Below are 15,169 nucleotides of genomic sequence, written 5' to 3' on the forward strand. Positions count from 1 at the left end.
AGTTAGTTGAAGCTGTTTGGTCAGTCGCTTTTATTATTTCCTTAGCGGCCAAATGGTTCTGTCCACAGGTAGCGACATGGTACGACAACAAAGGCTTAGTTCCCGTCTCAGCGAAACTGCCGTTGAGCCTGCCCGGAGCCTACGACCGTAACAAGACGTACGTAGTGTCCACAATCGAAGAGCCGCCGTACATGATGCGGAACAATCCAGACAATTCGGCGTACTCGACTAATGACCCGTACAGGGGTTTCTGCGTCGATCTGGCCGAATTGCTATCCGATAAATTAGAAATCAAATGTAAGTCACTAACACTATGTAATCTGAATTAATTCTATAGGCTGTAGTCTCCTATAAGCGCCATAGGCCGGGTCACAATGCTTATAGAAATTTACTTTTGTGGTGTCTTTCAGACGTTGACGTCGGGGTATGGCATCGATAGGAACGTACGCCGCATATAGCGTTTAATAAGCGTAGCCAAAGCTTCGATTATCTAAAATAGCGGTGCCGTTACGCAACGAAGTCTTCAAGTTAAATGAAAGTATTTTTCATTGTTGTAATGACGTTATTGGATCGGAAACCAATTTCTTTGCTCTTTGATTGTTTTCAAAGTTTTCTACTTAAATTAATATTTTTTCTGCTCGCCTAATTTCCTTCACACTGATTTCCATGTCGGAAATTTCCATATCAAGTAAACAATTTCATTTGAATAATATTTCTCTTAATACTTATATTTTAATGTTTTTAGACTTTTTATTTTATTTTAATTAAGTTGGCCGCTATTTGTAATTGGCATTCTTAGTCTTTTCTTCCGTTTCCAACATTCGATCTTCGTCCGATGGTTCGTCTCTTCCAGGACATCACTTATAATTCATATAGTGGACAAAAACAATCTATCTCGACGACGTTCGACGTTACTAAACGATCGCTACGAGTATTAGCGTTGGTAAATTACGGCACCGCTATCATATAATTAAGAATAGATATTTATTTAATCAACTTCAAACAAAATTACAAAGGCCAGATGAAGTATTATAATTCTCTTGGGGTACTTGAAAGACCATTTTAATGGTTTGTGATTTTTTGACAATGATTACAAACTTTGAGTTTAAACAAATTGGTCAGAGTGAAATGAATTTCGTGGTAATAGTACTTAATTAACATTAATTCTAAGAACATTATTTTTTAATTTTGCGATTCATTTAGAAACGTTTGAAAGTCAAAACAATAAAGTCTCAATATTTATTCGAGACCCTTGAAGATGTAACTTTATTTAAAACTTCCAGATATTGATCAATCGAAAACTTTGTTATGTTCTTTGTCATTGATGCTGTTAGGTGGGATAATTACAAGAAGTTTCGAAGTATGTAATATTAGATTTACACTCCTAAAGCGAGTCTCTTTTATCAGAACGAGTACGTAAATATATCTTTGTTTTACAGATGAATTCAGGTTGGTAAAAGACGGAAAATATGGAAATGAAAACCCAAAAATTATAGGTGGCTGGGACGGAATGGTTGGAGAGATTTTGCGGAAGGTATGTGAAAACTTTTGTTATTATTTTAAGCCATAATGATCATGAATTTCTTGGAATCACAGCCTATATTTAATATTACTTTAAATAAATTGGACGAGTGATTTCCAGCTGTGCGGCGACGGATTATTGCAATGAGTAAAATACGGGTATATTGACTATAATATCCCAGATATTAGAGAGAAGACAAAGATATAGAAATCTATAGTGTATTTAGACGCTCCATTGATTCAAACGTATCCTACTAATATTATCCTACTAACATTATAAATGCGAAAGTTTGGATGTCTGGATGTTTGTCACTCTTTCACGCAAAAAGTACTGAACGGATTTTGTTGAAACTTTACAGTATTATTTTTTGTAACCCAGATTAACATATAGGCTATAATTTATACCGATCTGTGACACTAAATTTCACGCGGGTAAAGCCGCGGGCAAAAGCTAGTCTACAAATAATCGTCTCACCTTTTACATGTTACTTTTACGTCAAAGTCCACTTAGTACCATTTGAAATGTGTGTCTTGCTATGGGGCTTTTTGTAAGACCTTTTTACTAAAGTCTTTTTACGTGTACGTTTCGTATACGTAAAATTAACATTGGAGTAATTAAAATTTATTGAAAGTGCAGTGGTCAAGACTTGCCCATCTTCGTATTGTCTAAACACAATACATTTTTGCGATGAGCTTTCCGTAGTGTACTTACTCAACTCTTTATCGCCAGCTTTCAGTACTCAATACTCAATACTCAATAAGTTTATTGCTTCCTTAATAGTACATTTAGGTGTTACATAGTTATATTTGGAGATCATTAAGGTCAGTCTACTCGTCCTTACTTCAAAGAATTGTGAAGACGAAATAAAATTGTGCAGATCAGATTTATTTAGTACAATCCCTGTCTTTATATTTTGCTTCACATCATTTTGTTTTACACTCTCTTCAAAGTGATACGAATATATCTTCCTTACTATAGGATTTATATTCTTATAGGTACATAACTCAAAGAGGGTCTGACGCAGAATATGCACTTCGCAAAATGCGCACTTCTCCAAACTTATTTATAAATAATAAAAAAAAACTTTTTTTAAAAACAAGCTTATCCTGAAATGCAGTTGTACTAAAACGAAAAAAATAATTGTATGCTTGGTTCAAAGAATTTCAAAAGCTTGTATCGCGCATGGAATTTATTCCTCTTTTTTTCTGTTTGCACTACAAGCTTTCGAAATTCTTTGAACCAAGCATACAATAATTTTTTTCGTTTTAGTACAACTGCATTTCAGGATAAAACTTGTTTTTAAAAAGTTTTTTTTTTATTATAATTTTATTTTACACTTTTTAGTTGTATCTCAATCTCTGGGTCATTATTTAGAACCAAAGTGCTCGAGAAGTCGAATCCAACGAACCCCAAACTCGATGAGATTCCGCCGTTTCGTTTAGGAGTTCCTATGGCCACCTCCTGACTCCATCATCAGGACCCTGGACATCATCTAGCACTAAGCTGCTCGAAAAGAAAAATCCAACAAACCCAAACTCGATGAGTTTCTGCCGTTTCGTTTAGGAGTTCCTATGGCCACCTCCCTAATCCATCATCAGGACCCTGGACATCATCTAGCACTAAACTGCTCAAAAAGACAAATCCAACGAACGCAAACTCGATGCGATTCCGCCGTNTAAGCTGCTCGAAAAGAAAAATCCAACAAACCCAAACTCGATGAGTTTCTGCCGTTTCGTTTAGGAGTTCCTATGGCCACCTCCCTAATCCATCATCAGGACCCTGGACATCATCTAGCACTAAACTGCTCAAAAAGACAAATCCAACGAACGCAAACTCGATGCGATTCCGCCGTTTCGTTTAGGAGTTCCTATGGCCACCTCCTGACTCCATCATCAGATCAGCTCAATGGTACCATAACATTGCATTGTCATCGTACTTACATAAGTATACCAAATTTCAGCTTAATCGGTTGAGGAGAACTGGTCTTAAATTCAGTTGCAAGATTTGTCCCACACATACCAACAAGTGAAGTCATTATAAAGCTTGTAAATACTAGCTTTTGCTTGCAGCTTCACCCGCGTGAAACTGTCACAGATCGTCATAAATTTTAGCCTATATGTTATTCTGGGTTATAAACAATAATACTGTAAAGTTTCATCGAAGTCCGTTTCAGTAGGTAGATTTTGCGTGAAAAAGTAACAAACATCCAGACATCCATACAAACTTTCGAATTTAATCATATTATTAGGAGTATGATTAGTAAGTAGGTAGGGGATATTAGTAGGATTAGCATGTAAAAATGCACATTCTGCGTCAGAACCCTCAAAAAGTCAAGATGTTAAAAGTTAAGACATAATTTTATTATAATCAAGATTACATTTGCAGTCATCTTCTTCTCGTCTAAAGATGGAATAAAATAAATCTTAATAAGCGATTATGAATAATACGCGGTACCCATCATAATTTTTTAGAACTGTAATCTACAGCTGCTTAAATTATAGTTCATTCAACTTATGATGGTGATTTAGACAGACAAAACGTTTCGTTTTATGATTCTAACTTTCTACCAATAAAAATATTGAGTTGTAAAAATCAATTACTTTTGTGTGTTTTCATCGTTCCAAAATATCAATCACTAATCTTTCTCAATTAACCTAAACAAGAATTTCTAATTATTTATTAGTTTATTATTTAGAAAAAATTGTGAAAAAATATTAAATGAATTGCTTCTGCGCTAGTCGGAACTTTTGCTCATAGGGATAGGACATAAACAATCGCAATAAATCAGTAATCGGCATGGTGGTCATCTTAAAATCGAATCACGATTATTATCTCAGGCAGGTCAAAGCTAAGTCAGCCTTTGAAGACGGTTTGGTTTTATGCGATTTCTCCACGTATTGTTTGTTATTGTTATTTTGATGTTTTATTGAATGAAATGCACTCGACTTGGTGGGGGCACTGCCGTGCCCCCAGATATATTTAATTCTTTGTGATTTATTTTGTACCACTAAGAATATTTACGTTTATTCCATTTCCAAATAGTTCAAATTCATAGATATAATTTTGATCAAGATTAAAAATCAAACAAATAAAAGGCTATTAGATTTCTATAGAAAATATTCTCGATTCTAAAAAAAAATATCGATTAGGTTTATAAGGAGCGCCTCACTAAATAGAACTGTCATAATCACCATCTTACGCTGAATGGACTATAAATATTATGAAATGTTAAACTCTCGTTTGCAAGGATAAGATTTTATTAATGTTCATCCCTTAGAACACCATTAGACGCTTCACGGAAAATCCCGTTGTTGTTATAAACATTTCGTTTCGCGAAGATTTTAATTAACAATTAATGACTTGTCTGAAAATTTCTTACGAAAAACTTTTAATTAGACAGGTAAATTTCTGTACGTAAACTAAGACTTTGATTAAATCAGTAAGCTTCTTGAAATTCGATCTAGGAGGTAGTTATTATTTTTTTAAATAAATTATGATGTTATTAATCCCTCCTTCTTTTTTGGAATCGGTTAAAAAATAAGTTTCGTTATTATGGTTCCAATAAATAGTTTCCTTTTTCATGCGAAGTTACGCGGCATAAATCTCGAACGTCGTTCCCTTATCGCACGCATCTATAAGTTATGTACCAAAAGCTTCTGAAAAAATATTATAAAGGTATATTTTCTTTTCCCTGGTGACTTAACTTACAAACCGTTCCTTACCCTGCTCGTTACCGACTTGAAACGATATTATTAAAAGAAAGGTTCTATATATAATTGATCAAACTAATTATAATACTATTCACACATAATTCTAGGTAAGTCAGTACTAAATCTTGTCAAAGCGAAATTGAATTGATAACTCTCCAATAAGGTTTATACATTCATGAACGTACTAACAGTTTGAGCAGGACATAACTTTTCGTACATTCGCCTGATTCCATGAAATACAGAAACTGTATATTCAAAGCGTCAAAAGCCCGTCGGTGTTGTACTGCGGATTCGAGATTCGACGAACGCTAGTTTGATTCCCGCCGATCGCTAGACTTTGTGGTGGTTCCACTTTATACAAGCTTATAATATTTAGCAGAAATTTAGTGGTTAACGGGAATTTCAGAAATGCTATTATTTTTTATTTAAAATATAAGTTCATATGGGACCATAACTTGGCTGATGCTGGATAAAATCTTCCGACATGAGCAAAATTGAGAGTTTTAACTTTCATCAAAATCCGTTCAGTAGTTTTTGCGTGAAATTGTAACAAACATGTTAACATCCAGACATCCAAACAAACTTTTACATCTATATCTATTATATAAAAGAAAGTCGTGTTAGTTACTCCACTTATAACTCAAGAACGGCTGAACCGATTTAGCTGAAAATTGTCAGGGAGGTAGTTTAGAGCCAGGAGAAGGACATATGATACTTTTTATCCCGTTATTTATTGCCATTAAGGCGGAACAAAGTTCGCCGGGTCAGCCAGTTTATAATATTAGTAGGATCAAATAATCGAGACCTATGGGAGTAATTTTCTACTACCTTCATTACTGGTAGGTAGTATCGGGATATACACTTACGAATGAAAATTAGATGTATTTCAATTTTGCTCATTTCTTAGTGAATTGGATTTCCGCACAAACTAGGGTAAATCTAGGGAATAAAGGACGGATGGAAAACCCAGTTTCACGTGAAGTTATGTAAAGACGCCTATAGCATATTGACATGAGAGCTCTCATTTGATTTGTCTACATCTCCGGAGTCTCATAGTTTTAAAATAAGCACAGAGGCGGGATTTGTATATTGTCTTCCATTTCCTGTGGTTCTGCAGTTGCAGTCTCCGCCTCATAAATTGGAATCAAATGTTACATTTCTTGTTCATTTCTATTTTTCATCTAGCATAATATTGCGTGGCATGTTTCATATGACTGGAACACAAAATGAATGAAAAATAACCATGCAACGAATTTGTAACCTGATTGAACTGTCTGAGTTTGTCTTTTTCTTAAAACAAATTCAATAATTTTTAAATAACACTTAATACATCCTTCGAAATTATTACCAAACATAACAAATCAAGGAGCCACTTCACAAATAACGTGATTATCATCTGATGTCATCAACTGCACAATACCAGTCATGGAATTCCAATTACCTATCAAACGGCTAAATAATTGTAACGGTAATTTATATGAAACTAAACGTTTATTGTAGGTCTAGCGTTTAACTCAATCAGTGATTGAAGTATGGGAGCGGCACGGGAGGGGTGACATTGACATTAATTAAGACGTGACAGAGCATAAAAATCTGAAGCACATTTGGAAGTCCCACTGACATTTCCCAAAAACAAAAAAGGTCCCAAAAACACCCTCATGTACCGCTCCCATACCTCAGGCACTGACTGAGACTCTAATATTGCATTTAATGTTTTAGGAAGTGGATATGGTGATTGCACCGCTAACGGTCACGATGGAAAGAGAGGCAGTGATCGACTTCAGCAAGACGTTTTTATCTTTTGATCTGAAACCGGGCGCTAACAATATCAAAGAAGATTCATCTATATTCAGTTTCTTACACCCACTTTCCAAAGAGTTATGGGTGAGGGAAATTTCAATACATCCTAACGTCTTTCTTTAACGTTTGTCTTTCATCTTTATGTATACCTACACTTTGACTATTCAATGACTATACCTAATATCTTTGGTACATTTTGTTATTCATTTTTACCGTTTTTAATTTTATCCTTGTTTTTAGGTGTGCATCCTATTCAGCCTGTTTGCTGTAAGCGTGGTCTTATTCTTGGTTTCACGATTCTCCCCTAATGAGTGGCGTATTGTATCATTTCCCGATGGTCAATCTTCGGAACATAATGAAGTTACAACAACTAAGGTAAGGGCTGAATTGAATACAACCATTTTTCAATAGTTATTTTTTAAGACACGCCTCTCAATCTACATTTTTAAAATAACTTGAAAACATCGATCTGCCAAAGGGAATCGAACCCACCACCTTTCACTTGAGGGGCGACTGCTCTTCCATCTGAGCTACTTAGACAAGGGATGAACCGGTCGAAAGTTTCAAGTGTAATACGCTGATACAGACAGCGCTTATTTCATCAGTGTTGGGTAGTACTACCCTTAAAATAGGTACTCAAAACGAATATTATAAAACTCTATAATTTTTTCGTTCAAAATTATTAAAAATTTTACTAAAGAAATAAATCATAAAATGCAAACACCCAACGAAAAATCCGGAACAAAGTTTCTTTTAGCAACAAACGGATTCAACGGAATGCAATATAATATATCGCAATCGTGTGACAGCCAATTATAAAATTGTTTTCCTTCTCACGACCGTTTATTGTTTTATTGTTTGGCGATACTTCAGTTGCCAGACTTGCAATTGTTTATTGTGAAAGGTGTAGATAGATATTTATTGCTTTAAAAAAGAAAATAAAGTGACATGAGTAATTTATAGCATTTATTTAAAAACAGTGGCTGCTTGCTGTAACTTTTTTTTAACTTGCTCTTTTTTTTCAGGCGAGTGTCGTTAACGAGTTTAGCTTTTGGAATTCGATGTGGTTTTCCCTAGGTTCGTTCATGCAGCAGGGTAGCGACATTACGCCGAGGTCAGTGAATATTTTAATATTTGATTGTCTTAAGTATATTAGTTCTTATAATTTAGTAAATTCGAGAAAACCACAATCTTATACCTCACAAACAGTTCGAACGGATCTGCAATAAGAAAATGCATCTCTATTCTATAATTCACTCAATGCGCCCACGGTAGAATGCATTTAGATATATTGCACACAATTTCTTGTTGCACTTACAAAATTGTATCCATTTAAATAAACGACCCAATAAACATTGCAGCTTATTAACTTAAATTATCGCTTACAAAGTGTCACAGTGAACATTTAATATAACCTTCATGAAATAAAGGCGACGTTAAATAAGTAGGCATTACAATAAAATTCCTTTGTTTCAGATCTGTATCTGGCAGAATTGTAGGCTCCGTTTGGTGGTTTTTCGCTCTGATCGTAATATCATCGTACACGGCAAACATGACGACTTATTTGACTATTTCTCGTATAACGGACCCGGCTCCATCGTTCAGCAAAGTAGCAACATGCCCTGAGGTATAGTGAAATAATGAAAAATATGCCTAAATTCTCAGTACTTTCGTTGAAACGAGGTATAAAATTGTAAATTTTTTAGGACTCTACCATGGGACATGGGAGCACGCCTCTGCCCCAGGACTCTGTTGAAGAACACGGCTGGCTGGCGTTCCTTCTTGATCGATCGTCTGCGACTAAAGATAAACCGAGACCTTGTGAAATGCTCGTCACCGTTACCAGCTCCGGAGTGAAAGATTTCGCCGTCGCTCTACCAAAAGGATCCAAGTTGCGGTGGGCATATTTACTGTACTCGAGTACACATAACCTTGTCTTTGCATTAGCGAGCGCTGCCACGCTATTTAATTAACTGTAATTTTGCGAAGCGAATTTCAGCGTACTCTGCGAATTAAAGTTAAGCGAATAGCACAAGTAGCTATATGTAAGGTTTCTTTTCTAGGGAGGGCATCAACCTCGCTTTGACATCGCTTAAAAATGACGGGGAATTGCAGAAGCTTATTCGGAAATGGTTCACGCTTGCAGAGTGTGATTTGACGGATAAGGCAAGTTTGATTTTGAAAAATGCTTTGGTTGGTAACGACTCGTTTTGTTAACGGAGTAATTTGTTTACAGAGCGTTCAAGGGTCGGAGCTGACGCTGAGTGAAGTGGCTGGGTTGTTTTACGTGTTAATGGGTGGTTTAGCGCTGGCTCTGGCAGTGGCTTTGTTGGAGTTCTGCCAGCACGGGCGGGCTGAGGCCGCGCGGTCCAATGTTCCGCTCGGGACGGCCCTGAAGGCCAAGGCCCGCATGGCCTCTCGGGCTGAGCGTAAGGCCGCACAACAACACACCCCGCAACGCGAGCACGACCGCCTCGGATGGAATGGTGGAGCCTTCACTGGAGTAAGTTGAATTAATATTATACTTATTCATTTAATTTAAGACAGGGAGTCGACACTATTTTTCAACCGACTTCAAAAAAGGAGGAGGTTCTCAATTCGACCCGTATGTTTTTTTTTTTCTATGTTTGTTACGCGATAACTCCGCCAATTATGAACCGATTTGAACAAATCTTTTTTCGGCGTATAGGTAATACCTCAAGGGTGGTCCCATTTAAATTTAATAATAGAAAAAACAACCCCCAAGGGTGGAAAATTGGGGATGAACTTTTTTATACGCAATATCTCCGCCGATTATAAATCAATTTGAACGATTATTTTTTTGTTGAATAGGTATTATGAAAAGGGTGGTTTCATGCGAATTTGAAGAAAATATTTCACCCCCAAGGGTGGAAAATTGGGGATGAACTTTTTTATACGCAAAATTTTTAATTTTTAGTTTTTTTTTGTGTTCACGCATTTGAAGTCGGTTTTATTTTTTTTAAAAGTTAATTATTCTGTGTATTTTTTGTTTATGTAAGTTTATAGACTAGACACTCTATGCCTACAAAAAAAAAGAAATACCTACTGTAAATATACTTTGATCACCTATTGAACATTTGCACCTAAAAACCAACATGTGTTTTGTACATCATTTAATAATATTAAAAGATAAGATCGTAACGAAATCTTCAAAGTTTCGTGAATTCGGAAAGTTCTGAGTAATTTTAACTACAGTTTTTGATGTTTCGTACTACTAGGAAAGAACAAGTAACTTGTATAATTAGCTAGTGTAGACTGTTTGAAAAGTATTTTACTTAGGTATAATCCGTACTACTAACTCTCCGATAAAACTGGAAGTTCACTAACGGGCATTGTTTAGGATTATTATGCTTCCAGAGCAAAGTTTGTAGTCCTACAATATTCATGAATGCACTTCGTTGTACTGAACTTCATCGATAAAGTGATAATTGAAAATTAATGGACCTGTTATAGGTCTGTTTTCTTGTTAAAATGTATTTGGTCTTGATTACGAAGTCCGAGAACGTAGATTTTTTAGCGGCAAAAAAATTCGATATAGGTACTTATTTAACTATGTACCAAGGCTTTGGGCAGTTTTCCCGATGCGCAATTAGCTCTAGTTTCTAAATAGTTATTACTCGGATATACACATAATGTATTGCGATTCACATAAGGACGCATCCCTCACGAGGTTTGTATAATCGGGAGAGAAATATAAATGAAAGAAATAATAAATGTTTCTTTCTTTCTTTCTTTCAAATAGAGCGGTGTTCCATCAATGACAGAATGAGGATCATTTCGATTTTTAGCTGTGAATGCAGATTTATAGGGCTAAGAAATCCTTAATACACAGTCCAAAAATTTTTGTTCTACGACAAAAATTGACGAAGTTATGGCCAAATTACTAAAAAAGTTCACTGACCGCCCGGCGCGGGACCGTTGACGTCATTGTATCCGATCCGAACGCTGCCGGCGTACTGCGTGGATAGAAAATATTTTTTTCTAGCCAAACTATCAGTTTGAGAGAAAAACTTGTAATGACATATATTCATCAGAATAAAGTAAGCTATCGATAGGTAATTTTAAAAATAGAAATTGTGAAAAATAACGCAAAAAATCCATACGCTCATACGATTCAATGGAACGCAGAGACGCGATTGGGGTCTCCGCGGTGGTATATTTGGCGATTTATTCAAATAAAGTGTTCATAAGTGTTGTTAGAGTCATATCTTCTTCCAAGTAAAATATAAAAATGTATAAGTATTAATTTATTTACTTCTAACACTAAGGTATAGCTGAGGCAGATACACTCTGCCTAGGCTACAAGACATTTCTATGCAGATCATTTCGATGTACACGCAATACCTACCTGTTATTTAGTTTTTCTGAGTTAAACCTACGTACCTACCTATCTATTCGCCGTTCCCATGGGCGGACCATTTTTTTTATATTTTTAAACCGGCAGACAGTGGTGACTGAGTTTGTTGCGGCGCTTCTTCTCAGCACTTGCCAAATGTTTGTCTCGAAGCGCTGGTAGGGCAAAAAAAGAATGAGACATGTATAGGCTCCTTAAGAGCATTTGACGATTTTCAAGAACTAATTTAATTAGTCTAAACAAATAAAGATAATTTTGATTTTGATTTTGATTTTGACCAGCTGCTGCAGGAAAGGACAGCTGCTCCCTCCTGGAAATCTATTTAATCTTAGCCTAGAAGCTGGGCATGACTCCCCCGCCCCCCTCCTCTCCCTAGGTCATAAGCTGGGCATGACTTCCCCCTCGGCCAGAAGTTGGGTATGATTTACCCCCCCCCCCCTTTCCGGCAAGGCTAGCCCCTTCCCCCAGTCCATAAGCATAAGCTAGGTATGACTCCCCCTCGGCCAGAAGCTGGGTATGACTTACCCCGGCCAGAAACTTGGCATGACTTGCCTCTCCCCCCCTCCCACCAAGGCCAGAAGCTGGGTAAGGCTTGCCCCTCTCCCTACTAGGCTATAAGCTGGGTATGACTTATCCCCCCCCTCCCCTATGAAAATGTGGTTTTTGGACATAGCGATACTTAATTTTCACAATTTTTATTTTTTTAAATTACTGGTCGATAGGTTATTTTATTTTGATGAATAAATGTTATTAAAAGTTTTTTTCTAAAACTGATGGTTTAGCTGGAAAAAAATATTTTCCATCCCAATAGTACGCCGGCTGCGCTCGATTCGGATATAATGACGTCACGCGGCCCTGCGTACGTTGACTTTTAGCGGCAAAAACGGCCTATGTTTATTACTTTAAAAAGATATATCTTTCTTATGTCTTAAAGATTAACGTAGATACTAGTTTTATAGAATTTTCTACAACAGTACTAATCCTCATTCTGAACTATCCAAGTAGTCTACACACAATATTTTATAACTTAGTAGTTAGTGATATCGCGGAATTGATCACTACATTTTAATATCGGTTGGTTTTTCCTGAAAACAGCATTCGGAGACTAAAAATTAAATGATGCAGCGCAATGGACACTTCAGCGATGTCAATAAACGATAATGATTAAATTAACGAACAGTTCTACGATAACCGAAGATAAAATATGAATATCAATCATTTCCAAAATATTCCGGTAAATTTTGACGGTATTTCAGTAGCACGTTGTATAAAAATAAATATTTCAGCCATCTATACTATTGTAATAGTATTTATAGTAGTTGCGCATAAAGTGAATTATCAAGTTTCTTCCAGCGTATTTGTTTACTCCGTGACATGTTAACTGATGCTGTCGTTCATAACTCTATCGCGGCAATTGTGAACGCGAATAGAGCCGAAAATACGAACACTGTCCCGCAGCCCGTTGATTTTGATTATAAAGGGTGTCCTAAAATTAGCTATACATCACACTAGCACCGGGGGTAGGTTGGCCTAAGATGCATCAAAGAAGTCAAGTGTCAATTTTAAAACCTAGCTAAAATTGGTCATATCTCCTAATTCATAAAAGTTTTCTATGGACATTAATACCTACCTTAATGGTCATGATCAGGTCATTTAAAATGTTATCTCAAAACTCAGTTAAACGCGTCTCGATGCGTCTCAATGGACAAGTTTCCAATTTTTTTCTTTTAATAAAACTTGAAAATATAAGTAAAACTGATCATCACTTACTATCAGGTGAGATACAGGCCAAGAGCTTCCTCGTTGTGGGTATAAAAAAAACTAATAATAATTGTGAAAGAATATGAAAATATCTCTACAAATACCTCTGTAATGAAATTGCAGTTTGTCGAGAAATAAAATTATTTTTCTTTAATTTTCCTATCAGTACTACAGCCCGGCCAACCAGATCGGCCAGGAGGAGACGGCGTTGCATGCCAGCTTCACGCAAGTCTGATGCTCGAGCCGGGACGTCGGCACCATTCGCCGCCCGTCCCACTCCAAGCAGATGTCGACCTCCGTCGATCTGTACCAGCTGTAAGCTGCTAAGGTCTTCAGCGGCGTCCCCTAGGTCAGTTTCAAAAACTACCCTAACGTGATCACAAACGACCAGGCTATTAACGTTGCTATTAAAAGATCTTACCTATTGTACGCGGGAAGAAAACTGTTCGGCCACACACAAACATTTGGAATTGAGGTACGATGTGTGTGGTATAGGCACGAGATGAAATCTTTTGAAATTTTAAGCCGGATTTTAAAATCCATGTAATCAATAGCAGTAATTATATATTTGTCTGATATATCTGTTCTACATTTATCAATGGTCTTAGTAGTGTTTACCGTTGAGCTATATTATTTTACTACACCATTAGGTCCTACGAGACATGTCGTAAGTCACTTGCAACCCTTAAGTACGGGAATTTACCGGTAATTATTAAGGTTCCAGAGGTCTACCTCCTTTCAACCGTTAATATCCTAAATATTTCCTTTGGTATTCAAATTGTTATGTAAATATTTATTATTATCCTAAACAGTTCCTCCGAGAATTAATTACTTTTACGAATTTCATACTGCTAAAGGAATGATAGAACATTATCGTAGACGTTTTAATTAACTGCTCTTTGTCGTTTTAGATATATTTAAATGCAAATTTAATAATATTTTGTTATTGTATTGTTATATTAATTTAAGATTTTGCCTGTATATTTTTAATGACTGTCAAACCGACGGAACCCAAATATATTTCTGAGCTAATCACGCTCAATGATCTCCAGCGAATTATGATCGTTTCTTCATTTCTAATCGAATACGAACCGATCCTGATTCGTGCTATATAAATAACTATATACATTTCTGTTTTGGTGTTTATTACCAAGTAGATAAATATCAGGGTCTTATAATACGTGTTATACTAAGTAAAACATTCAATTAGGTGACATAATTCAAATTGGTGTAAATTTTAAAACGTAGTTAGCAAGATAAACGTTAATTACGGGCCGGAAACTTAGCTTCAACATATTATCTGTTTTACTACACATTTATACTCTCGGTGTATTTAATAAGTTAAGTGCATTTACTTAATGTTTTATCATATAATCATTAATTGGAAAATGAGTGAATAATAGCTCGACTAGTTGTAACAATGCATATTATAGAACCCATTTACGGGATTTGTCGGTGTTTACAATTACTAAATGTTACCTTACCTGAAACCTGCTTAACCCCAGCAATTAGAAAGTTAGTAAATATTAATAGAAACCTACCCCGGAAAAATCCGCCGCAATCATCCACTTTTCATACATGTTTAGTATTTATATTATTATAAATATGAATAATTTGGTGTTACATGTTTACAATAAGAATAGCAGCTTCACGTTAAGCGTTTAATGTTTTAAACCTATTTTATGTATACTTTGTTAAAATTTTGTTTCCATTTTAATTTACTTCACTTACCAACTGTTTAGATTTAGGAAATTATCTATAGGTGTCTAATTCTAAACCTACTATAAATTATTAATTGATGTGTGATGACAGGTTAAAATAGTTGTATCATTAGGGTATACCGTATTAAATTAAGAATTTAGCGAACTTAGAATAACTATGTCACTTACTTACACTTATTTTTGTTTTTCGTCGATAATCTCTTGTATCGCGGATTTCTTAATCAGTAATTTATTGAATATACGTATACTTCATTCTTTGAAAGAATAAATTAAGTTGACA

At 35.7% G+C, this 15,169-nt stretch overlaps 1 protein-coding gene across 1 annotated transcript in view; it reads left to right on the forward strand.

The window, feature by feature from the left end:
• Positions 1 to 14,895, forward strand: part of LOC114349909 (glutamate receptor 1) — a 39,285-nt gene extending 24,390 nt beyond the window's left edge. The window contains exons 5-14 of the mRNA XM_028300499.1: positions 69 to 297; positions 1,440 to 1,534; positions 6,952 to 7,116; positions 7,273 to 7,407; positions 8,058 to 8,146; positions 8,509 to 8,659; positions 8,739 to 8,929; positions 9,096 to 9,198; positions 9,269 to 9,535; positions 13,335 to 14,895. Of these exons, the coding sequence (XP_028156300.1) occupies positions 69 to 297; positions 1,440 to 1,534; positions 6,952 to 7,116; positions 7,273 to 7,407; positions 8,058 to 8,146; positions 8,509 to 8,659; positions 8,739 to 8,929; positions 9,096 to 9,198; positions 9,269 to 9,535; positions 13,335 to 13,403 (1,494 nt within the window). The 3' untranslated portion in view covers positions 13,404 to 14,895. The remainder of the gene's footprint in view (positions 1 to 68; positions 298 to 1,439; positions 1,535 to 6,951; positions 7,117 to 7,272; positions 7,408 to 8,057; positions 8,147 to 8,508; positions 8,660 to 8,738; positions 8,930 to 9,095; positions 9,199 to 9,268; positions 9,536 to 13,334) is intronic.
• Positions 14,896 to 15,169: the final 274 nt, after the last annotated feature.

Source organism: Ostrinia furnacalis, unplaced genomic scaffold, assembly GCF_004193835.3.
Source record: "Ostrinia furnacalis isolate ACB-3 unplaced genomic scaffold, ASM419383v2 OfSCF0723, whole genome shotgun sequence".
In the NCBI taxonomy this organism is placed as follows: Eukaryota; Metazoa; Arthropoda; class Insecta; order Lepidoptera; family Crambidae; genus Ostrinia; species Ostrinia furnacalis.